The sequence below is a fragment of the Lynx rufus genome, unplaced genomic scaffold (assembly GCF_022079265.1).
Source record: "Lynx rufus isolate CCGP_SWC_20201006 ecotype Redwood Valley unplaced genomic scaffold, mLynRuf1.p SCAF_3, whole genome shotgun sequence".
Lineage (NCBI taxonomy): Eukaryota > Metazoa > Chordata > Mammalia > Carnivora > Felidae > Lynx > Lynx rufus.
Window position 1 is genome coordinate 124844192 of NW_025814845.1, and position 22937 is coordinate 124867128.

At 36.4% G+C, this 22937-nt stretch overlaps 1 protein-coding gene across 1 annotated transcript in view; it reads right to left on the reverse strand.

The window, feature by feature from the left end:
• The window catches only part of IQCM (IQ motif containing M), a 445282-nt gene that overhangs the window by 279586 nt on the left and 142759 nt on the right, over positions 1-22937 (reverse strand). Inside the window, 1 exon segment of the mRNA XM_047092286.1 lies at positions 20731-20786. Within this exon segment, the coding sequence (XP_046948242.1) occupies positions 20731-20786 (56 nt within the window).

Here is a 22937-nt window from a genome sequence, read left to right on the forward strand (position 1 = left end):
CTATGATGCACTTTCAGAGAATTCTCTTTCATACAAACATTTAAAACTCCTTTTTATTGTGCCTACGCATTTTATCCATAGGACACTGAAAAAACTTACCCTGAAGACGCCTGAAATGACTAGGAAGTTTATGCCAAAGGTGTAATAGGAGCTGATTTTTCTGTGGCACAGTGACCAGAATTGTCAATTTTTCATGAGCTTATCTAAAAAATAAGGAACATGAGTTGTCTACTCTCCCAATACAGTAATTTGCTTATTTCTCTTGAGGTGACCCTCTGCTCCTGGCCCAAACTTTAGTCAGTCCTGGAGGAGAGTTGCCTCCACCCATTGCCATCTGTCTCTCTCATCTCTGCTCAAAAAGGGCAGACAATGAAGACTGGTGCCTGTTCATAGATTACTTGTCCCTAGAATAGAATTCAGGTGATTCTAAAATCATTTTCTGATATTACTCTCAATCTTTTAGCCCCAACCACGTATATGTTTTAGGGACTGTCATTTCTAGGAATTCAGAGACCCTCAGGCAGGCACAAAGAGTGATGGTCAGACAGTGGCAGGTCAAATTCTATTAGAAAGTTAGGAAACGTGGATGGTCTTCAGAGCAACCTGCAGGAGAGAGAGAGGGACTTCATAGCCCCCTTTCTCCTCGTTTCTGCCTCCGCACTCTCCCTCTGTGAGTTTTTCCATGAAAAACTAATTGAAAATCTGATTTTCCCTGCTTGAGATATTCATTTATTTTGCTTGTGGGCAGGATTACTGTGATTTAGAGATAGGAATTTATGTGTGTTTTTCCTCCCATGATTCTGCTTGTTGCTCCTCAGACATTTTCGTTCTGATTCCATGCAGGAATCACACCTTCACAGGGGCTTCCCTTTTAATCAGGCTCAGCCATTTTTCCCCCCAGGTACTGATTCTATGTAGTCAGTTTCTTCCTTGCTCACTGCTACATCCCTCAGCAGACACTGGTGGAATCAAGAATACCCATGCATATGAGAGACAAAGTAAACTCAAGACTTTTCTAATTTCTCAGCCACCTCTATTTCAAAGAAGAAACCAGAAGTTCCCAATTCAGCTTCTAGCTTAAGCCAATATGCTCCAACTCCGTTTTACCAGAGAATCCAGCTATCAGAACGTGGTTACTGTTTGGCCTGCCTACTGATGTAATGTATTTCCATCCAATTGGACAAGATTGAAAAAACCAGATGGTGCTGACCTAATGATCCTTGGTGACTCTCACCGACGCTGGATTCTGGACACATTCAGAGATCGAAGCTGCCAATGGTCTACTGCCGACCTTGCTCCTGCTTGGGTGTATGGCTTTCTTGAGTAGAATCCTTACACAGGAATGTAAGTAATAAAAGGCACCAAAATTCCATAATTAACAACTAAGAGAAAGTTTCAAAACTGTTGGCAACAGTCATAAGCAGGGGGCCAACAGTTCCTGAATATTCAGACCAAAGTAGACATTCTAAAAGCCAGGGAAAGCTAAGATAGGTGAAGGATCAGCACAAAGGACACACCAAGCACCATAAAATGATTTCAGGGAAAAGAAATAATTGAGGCAATTATCTGACCTATATTTAGCTACCTTTGTCCTCTTCTTACACTAGTGAGGAACAGGCCTGAGGAAGGCAGGCCTGGAATACTGGGAAACATTTGGCCAAATGATAATACTTGGCTTTAAGGTGTATGAGTTTTGAGATGGTAGCATTTCCCAGGACATACAGTTCTCTGGTATCTTCCCAGATTTCTTCATATCACAAGATAATGGCGCTGGAGTACCATCAAAGTACTACTCTCTATTAACTTGATAACCCTAGCAGAAAGCAGTGAATTCATCCTAGGAATTGACAGAGCTGGAAGTTGAAGGGAACACTGGACATAGTCAAATACACCCTCTTGCTAGCTACTCAAAGTGTGATCTGAGGACCAGCAGCATTTGGCATGACTTGGGGTTTACTGGAAATGCAGTATCTCAGGCAATGCAATATCTCATTGGTTCTATGTTGCTCAATAAGAATGACCATCATACCAAAAAGGGCAGAACAAATACTCATAGAAGAGAACTCAAACTGGAAAGATTTCATAAACAAAACTGAAGCTCCTCTTAGTTAAATTTTCTGGGCTCAGACAAATAATTTTCCAGATTCATCTGTTGATCTGCTCTCTTTGAGAAACCGGACGATGAATGTGATATGAGAATCCTGGAGAACGGTAAATGTCTTCACTTTCAAAGAGGAAAGAATAAAAAAAAATATGTAAAGTATGGAGCAGTAAGTATGGACCAGATTTTATCAGTTACCAACTGGATGGTATATAATTAAAGTAGTAATGGTGCCAAGAGTCAGAATGTGTATAAAAAGAATGGCATGCCACCTTGAATTTCTTTTACTTTATTTTAATTTTATTATTATTTTTGTATTGTTTTGCTAGATTGCTATTATTTATGATGTTTCTGAATGTCAGGAAGGTAATTTTCAAGGTTCTCATAAAATCTTTGTCAACCAGGTAGAGAAATAATAGGCTGATTGGGTGGTCTTGTGTGTAGGGTGCATAGTATCATTACCAGCTGAGATAGGGAATATAAGAAAGAAGATTTGGAGAAGGGATACATAATTACTTCAGTTTTGAGGAATGGTTATCGGATATTACAGTAAAGATACTAATAAGCAGTAGAAATGGGGAAAAAAGCTACAAATAGCTAAAAAAAAAAGGGAAAAAATTCATTACAAGACAAAGACAAAATTAAAAAATTTAATTCATCCATTGAAAAAATATTCATTCATTCATTCATTCATTCATTCATTCATTGTAAGATGCTCTTCTAGCACTGAGGATATACTAGTAATTAAAACACAGAAAACTCTCTGTCCACATTGGGCTTATATTCTAGTGGGAAAGACAAACAGTAATCACAGTAAACAACTTAACTGCAGAGTATTTTAGAGGCAATATATGCTATGATAAAAAAAAACAAATAAAGTGGGAAGGCAATTAGGGAGTGATAGCAAGGGTGAAAGATAAAATTTCAAATGTGTGTCATGGCAGGTATAAGTTCTTAAAAAGGTAATATGTCAGCTAATTTTCTGAAGTAAATGTGACAAGGAGTTAAATCCAATGTTGAGATGTGACAGCTTTACTTGCAAAGCTATGCAATTGGTTGATACATATGATTATACAAAGAATTCCTCTCAGACCCATGGAGATGGTTAGGTACCTTTCCTCCATCATTGCAGTTACCACATTACTTTATAATTATCTCTGGGTCTATCACCCTTCTATACTCTGAATTCCCTGAGAGCAATGACTCTTCCTTGTGTGCTTGGAAATATTTAGTAGATGAAGAAAAGAAGAGCAGAAAAGAGAAGAAAGGAGAGATGAAAGGAGAACAAAATGGGGACAAATTAGAATATCTGATGTCTCAGAGTTTGCTTGTTTAGGGTTTTGTTTGTATTTCAGAATTTAAATTACCCTTAAGAAAGTGTCCACCAAAACTGACATAACGATGGGCTTCATGAATGGATCCACAGTGTTGACAGTTTGGTCTCATTCTACCTGTGTAGATAAAATTATATCTGAAATATTGTTTTTTCCTAAACAACATACTTTATTTTTTTTAAGTTTATTTATTTGTTTTGAAGGGGGAGGGGCAGAGAGAGAGGGAGAAAGAATCTCCACACTGATAGTGTGGAGCCCAACATGGGGCTCTATCTCAAAACTGTGAGATCATGACCTGAGCCAAAATCAAGAGTAAGACGCTTAATGAACTGAGCCACCCAGGCTCCTCCACACATCTTTTCATGCTAAGCAAGATACTTTAAAAAGGATACTTTTGAGTATGGTGAGCACCTGTTCCTTTCCTCTATTTTATACCTCCTTGACTTTTATAGAACTGCACTTCCTCCAGTCCACTCATGTGACTTCAACATGATTTGTCTAGGGTTGATTGTGTCATCCACACTGAAAGGTCAGCCAGAATAATTTGGGGCGGGGGGGGGGGCAGTCAGTGGGTGTGGATGTGTGAAAGAGACCATTATTTTTGGTAAGAGCAGGAAGTAAGTCAATTGCAAATAGCTGGAAGCCAGCCATTTTCCTTAACACATGGAGAAAAAGTCTTTAGTAAGAGGTATTAAAGCCAAGCAGGAGCAAGCAGAGATTTGAAATGAATGAAGAGAGTACATCTTGAAGACATTACATTTGACCTCTGAACAACACGGGGGTTATAGGCACTGACCCCTTGTGCAATAAAAAATTACATATAACTTTTGACACCCCCCAAAAAACTTAATAGCCTGTTGACCGAAGGCCTTTCTGATAACATACACATATTTTATACATGTATCATATACTGTATTCTTATAATGAAGTAAGCTAGAAAAAAGAAAATGTTACTAAGAAAATCATAAGGAAGAAAAAATAGACTTACAGTACTATATTGTAAAAAATCCTCATATAAGTGGACCCTTGTAGTCCAAACCCATATTGTTCAAGGGCCAACTGTACTTGAGTCTGTTGAACCAGTTAAACCTGAGATGTTAAAAAGATACAAAGAGCAGATGCCCACCTTACTCTATACTCTTTGAATCTCCATTTACATGGACATACAGATTTAAGTATCATTTTGCTTAAACTAAGTTGAATTACCATTCTAATATGTTGTAAAACCATTATATATATATATATATATATATATATATATATATATATACATATATATATATCCCTTAAAACCATCATATAAATACACACACACACACACACACACACACACACACACACAAACTTAGGGGCTTAATATAAAAAGAGAAGACTAGTAACTAGGGCAGTGCCTTCAAGAAGATAAAGTCAGGACCAACAGGTACGAGTTCAAGGGGGATAGGTGGTGAGCTTTATACAGAGAACTGTCTGAAGAATCTGAAAAGTCCTTACATTAAATGAGATGCCACTTGAACAGAAACATTATGAATCCCTGGAGTTTTCAAGTAGAGGCTATGTGGGTACTGTATTATAAAAATGCACGCTTTGGATAGACGGTTTCAGTAGAAAACATCTAAGGTTCCTTAAACTCTGGGATTCTATTAGTCTCCAAAGACAAAACACACAAGTGGAAGTACCATTGGGGAAACATTATTCCCCATAAATATTATTCCCCATAAATTTATTTTCATAATTTCTTAGGCTGAGTACTGCCCCAGATAAAGAACCGTTCATGGAAGATACTAACCATAAACAAGCTAATGTTACATTATTAGGCAACAAAATTTCAAGAAGAGATCAAAGGCAAGTTATCAGTTGGTAAATTATAAAAATTGTGTTGAGATAAAATAAGAGAACCTGACCCTGTCTGGGAAAAAATGGTAATGCACAAATATAGTAATTTCAACGGAAACACTCAACAACCCACCTAAATTTCCTGACTCTGAAATGTGAATTTCATACTTACATATGGCAATAAATGTACTATATTTTTTAATATCAAAAAAGGAAAAATTGAGGATAGTGCAATTTTACTTTTCAGTGACATATTGGTTATTCATGTCTTGTTACTATTATCCTTTTGGTTCCAGTATACTATAAAATAGTAAGGAGAAAGTATGTAATTCTTCCACATCTACATATTTACATGACCTAACTGGACACTTAAAATTCTAAAGAATAAAAAAAAAAAGGAACTTCAGGTTTCCAAAATGGTATACTTTTTTCATAGATGATATATTCAAATAACATTTTCATCATCCAAAATTGAAACAAATACTAAAAAGGTGAAAAGTGATGACCAGCCTCTGAACTTGTTACAACTAGAAGGCTAGTATTATGAATCAACAATAGAATGTTTTTCCTCTATGAATTAAAGATCCATCAACTGCTCTGTTCTATACTTGCAAATCAGTCAGTCATTAAAAAAAAAAAAAACAATTAAGTGCTTTAGAAATTCAACAAAAGGAAAATTCATCACGGAGGTCATATGAATTTGCAAGGGATTAACAGCTCACTGCAGAAAGACATCAAAAGAAAATAAGAGTCTTATTCATGGAATATAATAGTTTATCTGAAGGAAAAAGATTTTTGCCATATGGCTAGAGGTACTAAACAAGTTCGAGTAGACTCAAAGAAGATTGTTTATTTATATAAAGAAAATCTTTCTCACAGAAAATAAAAGTACAGTGTCATCGCAATAGTACAATAGATTACAATCAATAAAGCTCCTGGCTCACAATTTTTGCTTAGATCTTGAGAATGGACTCTGTGTGTGCTGATGCATTATTTCCCTTGACCTAATAATATAAACTGCATTTGATACTTTACATTAAAAATACTATATAAAAATAAGAGAAAAATGGGCTAGGTATAAAGAAGTTAATGAACAGATTTTTTAAAAGATGATGCTAGGAGAAGATAAGATCTTACTTTATTGCAAATATCAATCTTTACCTTTATTGAGGTAAAAAGAATAAATATCTATACATAATTCATGTACACATTACCTTTTTTACACTAAAAATTAAGAGTTACATCTATTTGTCTTTAATTCTTTCTGGTTTAGAAAACTTATAATTGGTATTTTACTTTAAAAAACAATAAAAGTCACAAAAATGTTCCTTTGACAATTCTAAATGAACTGAAATCAGTTGGCTTTCTTTGAAATGCTTCACTTAAACTTTCCTTAATAATGGTTTCAGGCTTTCTCAACCATACTTTAATCTTATGGATTTCTAATAATCTGAAACCTGTGGAGTTTTAACAACTTCACAATTTATTATTTAAATTGAAATACTGAAGTAGAAATTATTCAGAAACAAACGTTATAAATGCTCATCTATGAAAATTATATTCTAAAAATGTTGAGCAAGGGCGTATATGAAAAAAATGTTTACACCAGAATTAGAAAATTAAGGCAATAAGATCACCTCTCTCTTATAAAAATACACAAATGTATATATTTAAGAACCCAAAAATAAAAGCAACCAGCCACTGTTTGGAGTCTGCAACCTGCAAAATTCAACCTAAATGTACTGGATTTGAGGACTACAGCTCTTTGCTTAATAATAACGCTAATGAAAAGTCTTCTGTACATCTGTACATATATTTGTACAGGCAAATGTACCTAAGCACTACTATGCCATCTTTTCTTCTCCTAAATTTTGAGATCTTGATAGCTGTAAAAACAGGGAGATAAAAGAAAAAGATAGGAACTTGAAAACCTGTCTCTTAAGTTTATGATCATTGAAGACTAGGACAGAAATCATCATGACTTTGCCTTTTGAACCATCATTTACCTACGGAAGGGCAACAGGTTCCATTCCCCCCCACCAAGAACAGGAGTGGGTACACCAATTTGCCGTAATTCCAAATCAAGTGCAGCAACTCCATTTTTCATTTCCTTAACTTCCTAGCCCCACCTTTTAGCAGACAAGAGACTGTCTCCTTAAAAAATAATGCTGAGTTAGCACACAAACCAGTTCTATTTGCCAAATGTAGAGGGTTCCTGCAAAGCTTGTGGGTATGTGTAAATGAATTCCATTATCTTTTCTTTTTTTTCTATAACTAAGAAGAGGGGGTGGGGAGCAAACTGTCTTGTATTTACTGTAGCCTGATAGTGGTAATATATGTGTGACATATATTTACCCTTGAAATGCAAATGTGCTTTAGAAATTGGCCAGTACCCCATTGAAGTTGACTGATGACTGACAGAAGGTTATAATACACCCTGCCTCATGCAGGCTGTAAGGAAACCTTGAGCTGAAAATATATGGGAAATTCCTCTCTAACAAGAAAAATCCTTCAGGTCAAGCTTATAAGGTCTCAACATTTGGATTTTAAAGTTTTCTGGAATTTCTATGACAGAAATGGTGTGGGATTTCAGGTAAACAAGAAAATATTAATATTGTTTCACTAAGATATTTTTAATGAAATTGTCTGCATGTTTTGTATTTACAGTTTTATATTGTTCACCACTTTATTTTCACATTGCTTCCTTCTCCCTGGGATTCTATTCTAGTGACACTTTTTAATCACTTAGAGCCACTCTAAGATTTGCTAATTCAATAAGTACAGTTTCAGTCTACATTTCTTCAGTGAGCATCAGAAAGACAGTTAAAATTTAATATCACAAATGGCATAAAGCAGCATGACTGGTAAGAATATTGAGGGAGGTGCCTGAGTGGTTCAGTCAGTGTTTGAACATCTATCTGACTCTCCATTTCGGCTCAGGTCATGATCTCAGTTTGTGGGATAGAACCCCATGTCAGGCTTTGCACTGAAAGTGCACAGCCTGCTTGGGATTCTCTCTCTCCCCCTCTCCCTGCCCCTCCCCCCTCTCTCAAAATAAATAAACATTAAAAACAAAAAAAAAAGAATGCTGAGAATTAAGGGTTGGATCCTAGTCAACAGTTCTGTTTTTGTTTTTTGTTTTTTTTTTTTACTTTTGTGACCTTGAAGAAGTTACTTAGTCTTTTTGAATCTCAGTTTTCTCAACTACAAATTAAAAGGATTAAATCAAAAGACCTCTAAACTTCCCTTTAGACATCATTCTCTAAAATGTTTAAGATTTCCCTGCAAAAATAAGCTATATATCCCTGCAAAACTTTGCCACAGCTCTTTATGCCCGCAACAGATGGTAGACTGTACAGGAAAATGTTTAGCATCCAGATTAGCTGGCTGGCTCCAGTAAAATAACTATAATAAACACTCATCTTTCAGACTGTACAATTTTTTAATCATTGAAAGGGCTGGCCTGGATTTTAACTTAGTGACACCTATGAGGGAAAAAAAAAAAAAAGACTTCCTGGTCAAACTGATCAGGTAGAGAATATTTACAGGAAAAAGACATAATATCAGCTGGTTTATCACCATTAAATTGTTATAAAAAATAGCTTTCTTTTCTTTAAAGCAAGTTTTTTTGGGGAAAGGTTTTTTATAACAAATTAAATTTCTTTACTAGACATGAGTCATCCAAGTTTTCTATCTATTCTTGTTTCAGTTTTGGCATGCTATCTTTTTTTCAAAGAATTTGTCCTTTAATCTTTGTTGTTTTGCACATAGTAGGCATGAAGTCATTCACATCCCTTTATTTTTAATATTGGCATTTGTGTTTTAACTCTTCTTTTTCCTAATAAGTTTTGTAATGACCTTACAAAATGTATTATTGTTTTCAAAGAATCAACTTTTGGATTTGTAAATTTGCTATATTGTTTCTCTGTTATTTATTTCATTGCTTTCTTATTTCTATAATGAATGTTAAATGTGCACTTAAAAAGAATGTATATTGCACAGTTGTTGAATGTAGTTTTGTACAAATGTCAATTAGGTCAAATTAGTTGGTAGCTTGTTCAAATCTGTGATAACACTATTTATTCTTTTGACCAATTTTCCTATTACTAAAAGAGGCATGGGAAAAATTTCCAGGCATACTTATGAAGTCCATTTTACTCTTTAATCCTGTCAATTTTTGCTTTATTTACATTGAATCTATTACTAAGGCATAAACATTTAGGATTATTATCTAATTCTGAAAATTGACCCTTTTACAATTATGAAGTGTCCTCTTTATCTCTGGAAATAGTCCTTGAAGAGTACTTTGATGTTAATATGACCACTCTAGAACTCTTCTGCTAGCTTTTCTTCATTGTTTTATCTTTTTCTATCCTTTTACTTCCAATTAATGTCTTTACATTCATGTTTTAGAGAGAGCTGAGAGTTGTTCTTGCTTTTTTATCCATCCTGAGAAGCTCTTTCATTTACATATAATGTTTACATTGTATATTTAATATAAATGTTGCTACAGTTGGGTTTAAGTCTATTTTGTATTTGTTTTTTATTCACTCAGTATGTTCCCCTTTCCTGTCTTCTTTTAGTATTCCATTTAGTTTTTAGTATTCCATTTCAGTTTCTGCAGTATCTTTTAGGTTGCCTTTTTGTATTAGTGGTTGCTCTAGGAATTGTAATATGCATTCTTAATTACCACACTCTGTTTAGAATTAATACTGCTATACATAAAATGAAAGAAACTTCCAAGAGAATAGCTCCATTTCTGTTGCTATTATTGTCACACATATTTGTATCTACCTAACTTATAAGTAACATAATAATGTTATAATTTTGCCTTAAATGGTCAATTTTAAAGAAATTTTAAAAATTATTCTTTTAAACTGATCAACATATATTTTCTATTTTCAATGTTCTTTATTTCTTCTTGTAGATTAAAGTTCCCATCAGATGTCATTTCCTTTTGGCATGAAGAACTTTCTTTAAAATTTGTGAAGGGCATATCATCTGGTAATAAATTCTCATTTCTTTAATTTGACTGCAAATTGCTTTTTCAGCCTCAATGTTGTGTGATAGTTTCATTAGATATAAAATTATCAGTTGATAGTTTTTTTTGTCTTTCAGAACTTTATATAATTTCATTGCCTTCTGTCCTCCATCATTTCTGATGAGAAGACATCCATCATTCTTAAAATTGTAACTTTCCTTATAATATACATTCCCCACAGCTCCCTGCTTATTTCCAAAGTTTTTCCTTTGCCTTTGATTCTCAACTCTGACTATGCTTGTCTTCATGGGGTTTTTCTTGTATTTATCTTACTTATATTTGATGATCTTGGATATGTAAAGATGTTTTTCATTAAATTTAGGAAAAATTCAGCCATTATTACTTCAACTGTTTTTTTTCTGCCTCTTTTTATTTCTCTTCTCCTTCTGAGACTCCAATTCATATATGGTAGTCCATTTGATATTAGATTATAGGTCAGTCAGGTTTTGTTCATTTTGTTTCTCCATTATGGTTTACTTTGCTTCAGATTAGTTTCTATTGATCTATAAGTTTACTGACCTTTTCTACTGCATTTTCCAACATGCTGTTAAACCTACTCAATTGTATTTTCATATCAATACCATATTTCTCACTTTCAGAATTTTTATTTGATTATTTTGTAGTTTCTATTTCTGCACTGGCATTGTCTATTATTTTTTTTAATATGAAACTTATCGTCAAATTGGTTTCCATACAACACCCAGTGCTCATCCCAAAAGGTGCCCTCCTCAATGTCCATCACATACTTTCCCCTCCCTCCCACCCACCGTCAACCCTCAGTTTGTTCTCAGTTTTTAAGAGTCTCTTATGGTTTGCCCCCTTCCCTCTCTGTAACTTTTTTTCCCTTCCCCTCCCCCATGGTCTTCTGTTAAGTTTCTCAGGATCCACATAAGAGTGAAAACATACGGTATCTGTGTTTCTCTGCCTGACTTATTTCATTTAGCATAATACCTTCCAGTTCCATCCATGTTGCTGCAAATGGCATGATTTCATCTTTCTCATTGCCAAGTAGTATTCCACTGTATATATAAACCACATCTTCTTTATCCATTCATCAGTTGATGGACATTTAGGTTCTTTCCATAATTTGGCTATTGTTGAAAGTGGTGCTATAAACTTTGGGGTAAAAGTGCCCCTATGCATTAGCACTCCTGTATCCCTTGGGTAAATTCCTAGCAGTGCTATTGCTGGGTCATAGGGTAGATCTATTTTGAATTTTTTGAGGAACCTCCACACTGTTTTCCAGAGCAGCTGCACCAGTTTGCATTTCCACCAACAGTGCAAGAGGGTTCCCGTTTCTCCACATCCTCACCAGCATCTATAGTCTCCTGATTTGTTCATTTTAGCCACTCTGACTGGTGTGAGGTGGTATCTCAGTGTGGTTTGGATTTGCATTTCCCTGATGAGGAGTGACACCGAGCATCTTTTCATGTGCCTGTTGGCCATCTGGATGTCTTCTTTAGAGAAGTGTCTATTCATGTTTTCTGCCCATTTCTTCACTGGGTTATTTGTTTTTCGGGTGTGGAGTTTGGTGAGCTCTTTATAGATTTTGGATACTAGCCCTTTGTCCGATATGTCATTTGCAAATATCTTTTCCCATTCTGTTGGTTGCCTTTTAGTTTTGTTGATTGTTTCCTTTGCAGTGCAGAAGGTTTTCATCTTCATGAGGTTCCAATAGTTCATTGTTGCTTTATATCCCTTGCCTTTGGGGATGTGTCAAGTAAGAAATTGCTACAGCTGGAATCAGAGAGATTTTTTCCTGCTTTGTCCTCTAAAGTTTTGATGGTTTCCTGTTGCAGGGAGTATGGCTGGAATCGCAAAGATGAGTCCACAAACAAAGTGCAGTTAAGTGAAGGTCCTCATACTCCAGTGGGAATGAGGCCCTGACTCCAGAATGAAGCTTCTTTTTATTAGGATAATTGCTGAAGACTACGTGCATAAAGTCAGCTAAGCAAGTGTGTTAATCAACCTAATTTAGCTTTTCAAGGTTGAATTTCAAGTTAATTGGTTTCTATAACACTAGGAAGGGTCAGGTGTGAAGGAGGAACCAGCCTTGGAAAATGTTAATGGCTCTAGGCATTCCTTACAAGCCGCAGCCTTGTTCAGCTGTGTAAAAATGTCCTAAGGCCTTGCACCTTCTCCAGTCCTTCCATTTTGAAGCCTTTTCCTTTGATGCTTCTCTCCTGCATCTCCCACAGTTTCTTGTCTCATATTCAGGTCCTTCATCCATTTTGAGTTTATTTTTGTGAATGGTGTATGAAAGTGGTCTAGTTTCATTCTTCTCCATGTTGCTGTCCAGCGCTCCCAGCTCCAGTTGTTAAAGAGACTATCTTTTTTCCATTGGATATTCTTTCCTGCTGTGTCAAAGATTAGTTGGCCATACTTTTGTGGGTCCAATTCTGGAGTCTCTATTCTATTCCATTGGTCTATGTATCTGTTTTTGTGCCAATACTGTGCTGTCTTGATGATTACAGCTTTGTAGCAGAGGCTACAGTCTGAGATTGTGATGCCTCCCATTTTGGTTTTTTTATTCAATATTACTTTAGCTATTCAGAGTCTTTTGTGGTTCTATAAAAATTTTAGTATTGTTTGTTCCAGCTTCAAGAAGAATGTTGGTGCAATTTTTATTGGGATTGCATTGAATGTGTAGATAGCTTTGGGTAGTATTCACATTTTGACAATATTTATTCCTCCAATCCATGATCACGGAATATTTTTCCATTTCTTTATATCTTCTTCAATTTCCTTCATAAGCTTTCTATAGTTTTCAGCATACAGATCTTTTACATCTTCGGTTAGGTTTATTCCTAGGTATTTTATGCTTCTTGGTGCAATTGTGAATGGGATCACTTTCTTTATTTGTCTTTCTATTGCTTCATTGTTAGTGCATAAGAATGCAACTGATTTCTGTACATTGATTTTGTATCTTGAGACTTTGCTGAATTCATGTATCAGTTCTAGCAGACTTTTGGTGGAGTCTATTGGGTTTTCCATGTATACTATCATGTCATCTGCAAAAAGTGAAAACTTGACTTCATCTTTGCCAATTTTGATGCCTTTGATTTCCTTTTGTTGTCTGATTGCTGATGCTAGCACTTCCAACACTATGTTAAACAACAGCAGTGAAAGTGGACATCCCTGTCGTGTTCCCGGTCTCAGGGGGAAAGCTCTTAGTTTTTCCCCATTGAGGATGATATTACCTGTTGGCTTTACATAAATGGTTTCTATAATGTTTAAGTATGTTCCTTCTATCCTGACATTCTCGAGGGTTTTTATTAAGAAAGGATGCTGAATTTTCTCAAACGCTTTTTTCTGCATCAATTGACAGGACCATATGGTTCTTATCTTCTCTTTTATAAATGTGATGTATCACGTTGATTGATTTGCGAATGTTGAACCAGCCCTGCAGCCCAGGAATGAATCCCACTTGATCATGGTGAATAATTCTTTTTATATGCTGTTGAATTCGATTTGCTAGTATCTTGTTGAGAATTTTGGCATCCATAGTCATCAGGGATATTGGCCTGTAGTTCTTTTTTTTTACTGGGTCTCTGTCTGGTTTAGGAATCAAAGTAATACTGGCTTCATAGAATGAGTCTGGAAGTTTTCCTTCCCTTTCTATTTTTTGGAACAGCTTGAGAAGGATAGGTATTATCTCTGCTTTAAATGTCTGGTAGAATTCCCCAGGGAAGCCATCTGGTCCTGGACTCTTATTTGTTGGGAGATTTCTGATAACTGATTCCATTTCTTTGCTGGTTATGGGTCTGTTCAAGCTTTCTATTTCTTCCTGTTTGAGTTTTGGAAGTGTGTGGGTGCTTCGGAATTTTTCCATTTCTTCCAGGTTGTCCAGTTTGTTGGCATGTAATTTTTCATAGTATTCCCTGATAATTGCTTATATTTCTGAGGGATTGGTTGTAATAATTCCATTTTCATTCAAGATTTTATCTATTTGGGTCATCTCCCTTTTCTTTTTGAGAAGCCTGGCTAGAGGTTTATCAATTTTGTTTATTTTTTCAAAAAGCCAACTCTTGGTTTCGTTGATCTGCTCTACAGTTTTTTTAGATTCTATATTGTTTATTTCTGCTCTGATCTTTATTATTTCTCTTCTTCTGCTGGGTTTAGGCTGCCTTTACTGTTCTGCTTCTATTTCCTTTAGGTGTGCTGTTAGATTTTGTATTTGGGATTTTTCTTGTTTCTTGAGATAGGCCTGGATTGCAATGTATTTTCCTCTCAGGACTGCCTTCACTGCATCCCAAAGCGTTTGGATTGTTGTATTTTCATGTTCGTTTGTTTCCATATATTTTTAAATTTCTTCTCTAATTGCCTGGTTGACCCATCCATTCTTGAGTAGAATGTTCTTTAACCTCCATGCTTTTGGAGGTTTTCCAGACTTTTTCCTGTGGTTGATTTCAAGCTTCATAGCATTGTGGTCTGAAAGTGTGCATGGTATGATCTCAATTCTTGTATACTTATGAAGGGCTGTTTTGTGACCCAGTATGTGTTCTATCTTGGAGAATGTTCCATGTGCACTCAAAAAGAAAGTATATTCTGTTGTTTTGGGATACAGAGTTCTAAATATATCTGTCAAGTACCTCTGATACAATATATCATTCAGGGCCCTTGTTTCCTGTTTATTCTCTGTCTAGATGTTCTATCCATTGTTGTAAGTGGAGTGTTAAAGTTTCTTGCAATTACCACATTCTTATCAATAAGGTTGCTTATGTTTGTAATTGTTTATATATTTGGGGGTTCCCATATTCGGTGCATAGACATAATTGTTAGCTCTTCCTGATGAGTAGACCCTGTAATTATTACAAAATGCCCTTCTTCATATCTTGTTACAGCCTTTAATTTAAAGTCTAGTTTGTTGGATATAAGTAAAACTCCAGCTTTCTTTTGACCTCCAGTAGCATGATAGATAGTTCTCCATCCCCTCACTTTCAATCTGAAAGTTTCGTCTGGTCTAAACTGAGTCTCTTGTAGACAGCAAATAGATGAGTCTTGTTTTTTTATCTATTCTGATACCCTATTTCTTTTGGTTGGAGCATTTAGTCAATTTACATTCAACGTTATTATTGAAAGATATGGGTTTAGAATCATTGTGATGTCTGTAGGTTTCATGCTTGTAGTGGTGTCTCTGGTACTTTGTGGTCTTGCAGCATTTCACTCACAGAAACCCCCTTAGGGTCTCTTGTAGGGCTGGTTTAGTGGTGATGAATTCCTTCAGTTTTTGTTTGTTTGGGAAAACCTTTATCTCTCCTTCCATTCTAAATGACAGTCTTGCTGGATACAGGATTCTTGGTTGCATTTTTTGTTGTTGTTGTTCATCACATTGAAGATTTCCTGTGATTCCTTTCTGGCCTGCCACGTTTTAGTAGATAGGTCTGCTACTACCCTTATATGTCTACCTTTGTATGTTAGGGCCTGTTTATCCCTAGCTGCTTTCAGAATTCTCTCTTTATCCTTGTATTTTGCCAGTTTCACTATGATATGTTGTGCAGAAGATCGATGCAAGTTACATCTGAAGGGAGTTCTCTGTGCCTCTTGGATTTCAATGCCTGTTTCCTTCCCCAGATCAGGGAAGTTCTTAGCTATAATTTGTTCATGTACACTTTATGCCCCTTTCTCTCTCTTCTTCTTCTTCTGGAATTGCTATGATACGAAATTTGTTCTGTTTGATTACATCACTTAGTTCTCTAATTCTCCCCTCATACTCCTGGATGTTTTTCTCTTTCTCTCATCTTCCTCTTTTTCCATAATTTTATCTTCTAATTCACCTATCCTTCCTCTGCCTCCTCAATCCATGCTATGGCTGCCTACATTTTCTTTTCACCTCATTTATAGAATTTTTTAATTCATCAAGACTGTTTTTTAGTCCCTTGATCTCTGTAGCAATAGATTCTCTGCTGTCCTCTATGCTCCTTTAAACCCCAGTGATTAATTTTATGACTATTGTTCTAAATTCTTGTTCCATTATATTGCTTAAATTGGTTTTGACCAATTCGTTAGCTGTCGCTACTTCCTGGAGTTTCTTTTGAGGAGAATTCTTCTGTTTCATCATTTTGGCTAGTTTTCTGTCCCTTATGCGTTTTAAAAGCTTGTGTGCTCTGCACCTGCAAGCACTGCCATGTTAAAGTAGGATTATACACGGTCCAGGGCCTGGCCCTTCAAGAGGTGTTTTTTTCAGGGATTGTTACTTGCTCTCTGTTGTGACTTTGGGTATTTTATTACCCTGCTCATAGTAATATTTTGTACCCTCCACCAGGTGTGCTTTGATTTGTTCCTTGGAGTAGCCCTGTAGAGGAAAACAGACAAACAGGAGACAAAAACACGCAAGCACACAAACAAAAAATACAAACAAATAAACAAAAACAAAAACTTAAAGACTAAAAACAAAAAACCCATAAACACCGACTACAAGTAAAGAAGAGGGTGGAGGTGATGCTTATGGAAGAGCACATACAAAGAGAGAAATGACAAGGGGGGGTGGGGGTGGAATAAACGATGATTAGCCAGAGAGACTAAAAGGCTTAATCCAGAGGGAGGAAAATAAAGAAGGAGGCGGGGAAAATGAAAGGAAGATAAAATTACCCAGATAGAGAAGCTATATGGCTTGATTATTCCAGAGAGAGAGAAAGGAGTGTAAAGAAGGAGGTGTAGAACATGTATCAAGACAATGGATTAAATATGTCTGTTTAGATAGACCAATAACCAAAGTAACCAGCCTAGGGGAGGGAAGAGATAAGGAGGAGAAATGGGGGAGAGGGGGTTAGAACATATCTATATATCCAGAATTGACCTAGAGTTAATCCAGGCAATGCTGAATCACTTGTCGGGAGGGGCTATCTGCAGGGTCTGTGCTGCTCCGGTGGATACGCAGTTACCCAGTGCAAGGGCATGTGTGTTGGCGAAATCTGAACCCACCTCCACTATGGGCCCTGGGAGTGATCCCTGAGGCCCCACTTCGGTGGTGGTGGTGGTGGGGTGGGGGGGGGATGGTGATTCCCCCAGTCTCTTCTCCACGGAGCCAGACTCAGTGGACTCCATTTGAGTCATCCTCAATGTGTCGTGGGTGCAGACAGGGAGGTCCTTCTCACTCCACCAACTGCCCTGACCCTGCGTTTGGCTAGGATTCAAAGTACCACTCTGTGTGCTCTGGCACTGGGGAAGCACCTCTCTGTGCAGAGATATGTGGTCTCAGCTGGCTTTGTCTGTGCCACCGCATTTCAGGGAGGACCGACTTCTCCTATTGTGGACTGAGAGCTGCTGCCCTCGCCCCAAGCCCCCAGGGTGGCGCACACAGGCAGGCTTTGTCTTTTCCCACAGCACTCCAGGCAAATGGCTGCCTTATACTCCTGCAGACTGTGCCCTCAGCCCAGCCACTGTGCCCAGGGGTGGCAGATGCAGGCAGGTTTTGTACTATCGCACAGCCCTCCAGGGAGGGAACCACTTTCTCCAGCTGCATACTGAGCCTATGACTTACCACCACACCCAGGCCTGGCTCCCTTCCTCCCCAGGTGCGGGAACAGGGGTCAGCCCCTGTCTGAAGAAAGCCACACAGTTAGAGACCGGATCCCTCTCAGTCTCAGTCTGTGGTCTTTCTCCTGTCCAGCTATGGTCCTGCACTCCCCTAGCCACTCTTTCTCTTCCCTTTGTCCATCTGCAGAAGGGAGTCCCTCCCCTCCGTGACCACGCAGCCTTTTTTTTATCTTCCCCAGTTGGTAGTTACCTACCTATTTTTTTTCCAGCTTTCCCATTTTCTTTCTAGTAGATTCAGTCTCTTTTCCTCCCAGGCTCTGGTGTTCAAAGTCCTTTGGCTTCTACATTTCCTTGTTTGAGAGACGCTGGACGTATGGATCCCTCTACTTCTCCGCCACGTTGGCCCTCTCCCCGCTGGCATTCTCTATTATTATGAACATCTTTTCCTTTAAGTTCTTGAACACTAACAATAGCTACTTTAAAGATCTTTGCCCATTAATTCCAACATCTGGGATATCTTTCTCTTTGATGTAAATCAGATTTTCCTGTTTCTTCATGTCTAGTATTTTATTTGTTGTATACTAAACATTTTACATTATACAGATTCTGAATTCTGTTACTGTCCTTGACAGAATGTTGGGTTTGTTTGTTTTTTTCATTCTATTTGGTGGCCAAATTACTGGTTTATCATCTTGAACTTGTCAAGGCTTGATTTTACACTTTCATTAGGGCAAATCAATTTGTTTTGTCCTTAGTACCTAGGTGACTCCTTTAGTCCCAAGACACAGTTTCCACTCCTTAGGTTTTTGCCTTCTAAGATTTCTATGGAAAGAATGAGGTGCTCACTAACTCCCCATCACTCAATGGGACTTAAACTCCAATTTTTAACTACTTCCATTGTGAACAGCAATGAAAAGTATGCGTAGGCTTTAAGTTCCATCGATGTAAATAAAGAGTCTATCTTGTTCACGCTGTCTTTAACACATAAAATAGCAAGTGTTTAATATTTGTTGTTAAATGAATAAACTATAAAAGACTGAAAGAAAATTTTCTCAAAAAAGCAAAATACAAATCTGTTTTTTCCTTTACCTCTGGACATTGTTCACTTATGCAATTGTATTACTGGGTTCAGCTATATTCCAGAGATTATGTGAGGAGCTTTAAATAAAAGTGCAAACAGAATCAACAATCCTTACCTTAACAGAGGTTGAAATTTTAGTCAGAGATCATTCTGGCACAATTTATAGTATCATAGCTATGTGTCTATAATTAAAGAACCTAGGTTTGAATCTAGCTCCATTGTCAACTAGCTGGATGACCCTAAATGAGATATTCAACCTCACTTTTCTCGTCCATAAAATGGTGATAACAAAAATACTTACTTCATTGTGTTCTTAACAGGAGTTATATGAAAGTACAAAGTCAAGTACATAATAAGTCCAGACTGAGTGCTATGGCTAAACTTATTATAAGACTAGGTCTCCGGTAATATCCAATCTTAAACTGGACAGCTGTTAACTGAATATTTAAAAATTTTTTTAATGTTTATTTATTTTTGAGAGAGACAGAGACAGAATGAGAGTGGGTTGGGGCACAGAGAGAGGGAGGCACAGAATCTGAAGCAGGCTCCAGGCTCCGAGCTGTCAGCACAGAGCCTGATGCAGGGCTTGAACTCACAAGCTGTGAGATCATGACCTAAGCTGAAGTCGGACATTCAACCGACTGAGCCACCCAGGCACCCCTGTTTACTGAATATTTAAATAATTGCATTGCATTTTTCATAGCCGTATTTTGCCTAGATTTTCCATAAGTGCAATTCTATAGTACTTGAAACTTAGAGTCGCATATATTTTGGAAATCATATTTTTTTTAAATTTTAGGAAATTAATATAGTATATTTACCATATATTATGTAACACTCAAGCAGGGTCTGAGGCAGTGTCCTGATACAAAACACATCAATATTAATTAGCTAATGTAATTAATGTTAATATGTAGGCAAAATGTGAATATCCACATAAAATAGGAAAAGTAAAAACTGAATAATCATAATCACTTGTCACTTGAGTTCAGGTTTTTGACACCAAGTAATTTTAGTACCACCTTAAGTGACATCAACTTTCAGTTTCTGGAGCTTTCTGAATTTTGGAATTATGGAGGAGGAATTATGGACCTTGTAGAGCCACATATCTTGAGTAAATGAGAAGAGGAATGAAGAAGGATATAAAGTAGAAGAAGGTAGCCTGAATAATATATTTAAATAAACTTGTATTTGCTGGAGGCTTAGCGTTCCAAACTGGTAGCTTCTGACAAACTTCAGTCTCCAAGGTGTACCCCTTTACTATATGCATCTGGATGGCCTCACACAGTGCTTTGCACCTCATTAGTCCTAAATAATATTTGGTGGGTTAATGAATGAATGTATTACCAGTAAATAAGAAAGCACAAGTGTGAAACTTCCCTTTCTGAGAACGTTCACCGTTACCTTTCCACAATCCATTCTTTCCCTCACACTGTCCAATCTATCTCATAAAATCAATAGTTTTTCACAAGTTTGTTAACAAATTTGATACATATAACAGCAAAGAAATCTTAACACTCTCTCAGATTCATTGAAAGACATGCTTTTACCATAGTGAATTATAGTACCCTGTTTCTAATAAACAAAACAGATGAAACATTATATACTATTGTTTACACTGATTTTCTCAGCTACTACACAGTAAGCTTCAGCCTGGTCTACTGAATGCTCATTGATATACTCAAAAAAAATTTTTTTTTTCTCCTTGCCTTAGTCAAATTAAATGGAAACACTAAAACATATACATTAAAAACTCAAGCTTTCAACCACATGCACTTCTTTAAACCTAGATACCTAAGTCAGGATAAAACCAAAACAAGCACATTAATTTATACTTTTCGGCTATCACATAAAGATATACCTGGGTGGCTTTGGTTCTGGTTGGATAGGCTGTTGCTCTTTCTTCAGTAAGGTTTTCTAGAATAGAGAAAGAAGAGTTGACATAAGTAGGAAAACAACTTCAATGTAAAATTCTAATTTCACTAATGTTCTATTATCAAAGGGAGAAGGAACCATTCCATTCTAATCTATATTACAAACCTAAACACTGATGTAAATTTGTAAGTATACTATGAACTGAAACATCCAAGATGGAGTCAGGAATGTCAAAGGCCCTAGAATGTCAGGATCCAGGAGACCACCGGGGAAATGCACAACTACAAGTGGATGGAACATAAACTTTTAGACTGTGCTGGGCACAAATGGCTACATCGTGTTGCAGGTCTCAGAATGAAGCTTATATCACTGAACTCCAACCTAACAACTAGCATAGTAACATACCCTAAATAGACTAAAGTTAATTATTTTTACCTACACCAGTCATAATTCTTTCAAAACAACTTCTAGAAGCCTGAGGTTTTTGCCTTTATATTCTCTGTCTTTCTCCTCCCTCAGGTTCCTCCTGAATCTGTGTCTCCTGGACTGGAATTCCTAAAGACCTCAAAGAAACTTTTGGTCTGCTTTTCAGCCTAAGTACTTTTCTGTTTGACAATACTCAGAGGAGTAGGATCATTGTACTTCCTCCAGCATCTTTTGGCACCCAGGAATACAGTTCCTACCGATCATTTCAGTGAACAAATATCCATACAAATCTATTACAGATGAGAATTTATTTATTTATTTATTTATTTATTTATTTATTTATGTGTTCCCTGTCTTATAAAAGAGATTCAAGATGGCTTACAAAAAATATAGTACATATGAAAAAAGGAAAATAACAAAGCCAGATTAAAGGGAAAATATAGATAGAAAGATAGTATCAAATATTTTCTGATATTTTTGTCACACAGATTTTGTTCTCCAATTCCTAGCTATCAAAATGTATGAACTGAGTTATGTTCTACCAAAATTCATATATTGAAGTCCTAATTCACAATGTGACAATATTTGGAAATAAGGTCTTTCAGGGGTAATTAAGGTTAAATGTGGTCATAAGGGTGAAGCCCTAATCCAATAGAACTGTTGGCCTTATAAGAAGAGGAATAGATGGCCAGGGACACGTGTGCACAGAGAAACACCAAGAAGCAGCCATCTGTAAGCAAAGGAGCGAAGACTCAGGAGAAATCAACTCTGCCAGCATCTTGATCTTAGACTTCTAGTCTCCAGAAATGTGAGAAAATTAACTTCCATTATATAAGCTACCCACTCTGTGGTATTTTATTATGGCAGGCCTGGCAAACAACGAATACACAAAGTAATGAAGAAAACATGGTAGTTCTGACATTCACAATGTCTATAAGAGAAGCAAATTTAACTTCTGTGAAAAATTTCTTCCATGAGTTCTTCAAAAGAAGTGTAGTATGTTGTGATGATCAGTTTCAACAGCATCTCTTCAACAATTACATGAGAGTGTTTAATGTGGATTTTTTAAAGACAATTCTTCAATTATCTGTCAACATTGGAAAGAACAACCAGGAAGATAATTCTATAAGACTTAAGAATAACTGGGCCATTCCCTCCCTGGTCATTCTGTGTGATCCAAAGGTTAAACTTATGCCTAGAGGCATTGATGAATTGCATATCTACTTTATAATCTGCCATGACAATTATTTTGCACAAAATATCTTTGGGAAAAAAATGGTCTCAGATAAGAGGAATTTGAGGAAATCTTGATAAATGAGTTAATGGATTTTGGATTGTTGGTTTTGTCTTCTCCCTCAGACTCTATAAGAAGTCAGGAACATAAAATGTCTTGGCTATTGTTATATGGTATGCTCATGATACCACAAGGAAATGCTCATTTTAGTTCTGGTTCTTAAGTTTCAAATATGTGTTTAACCACTATTTGACAACTAAGGCCAAAGAAGTTTCTTATATAAAATCTCTAAATCTATAAAGGAAAAACATAAAGACAAGTGAAAGTAAGTTGTGTTTGCATTGCAAAACCCCTCAATATTAGGACATAAGAATGATTGTTTTAAATATTTTAAACAAATTATAAGTCTCCATTTTAAAGTTAAACTCATTCTGTGTCATATTACTCTCTCAGATGCATCTGACTTATATATGTTAATTTTGTATTTGATGCCAATCATTTTTTAAGATCAAAGATTAACTTTTCTTCTATCA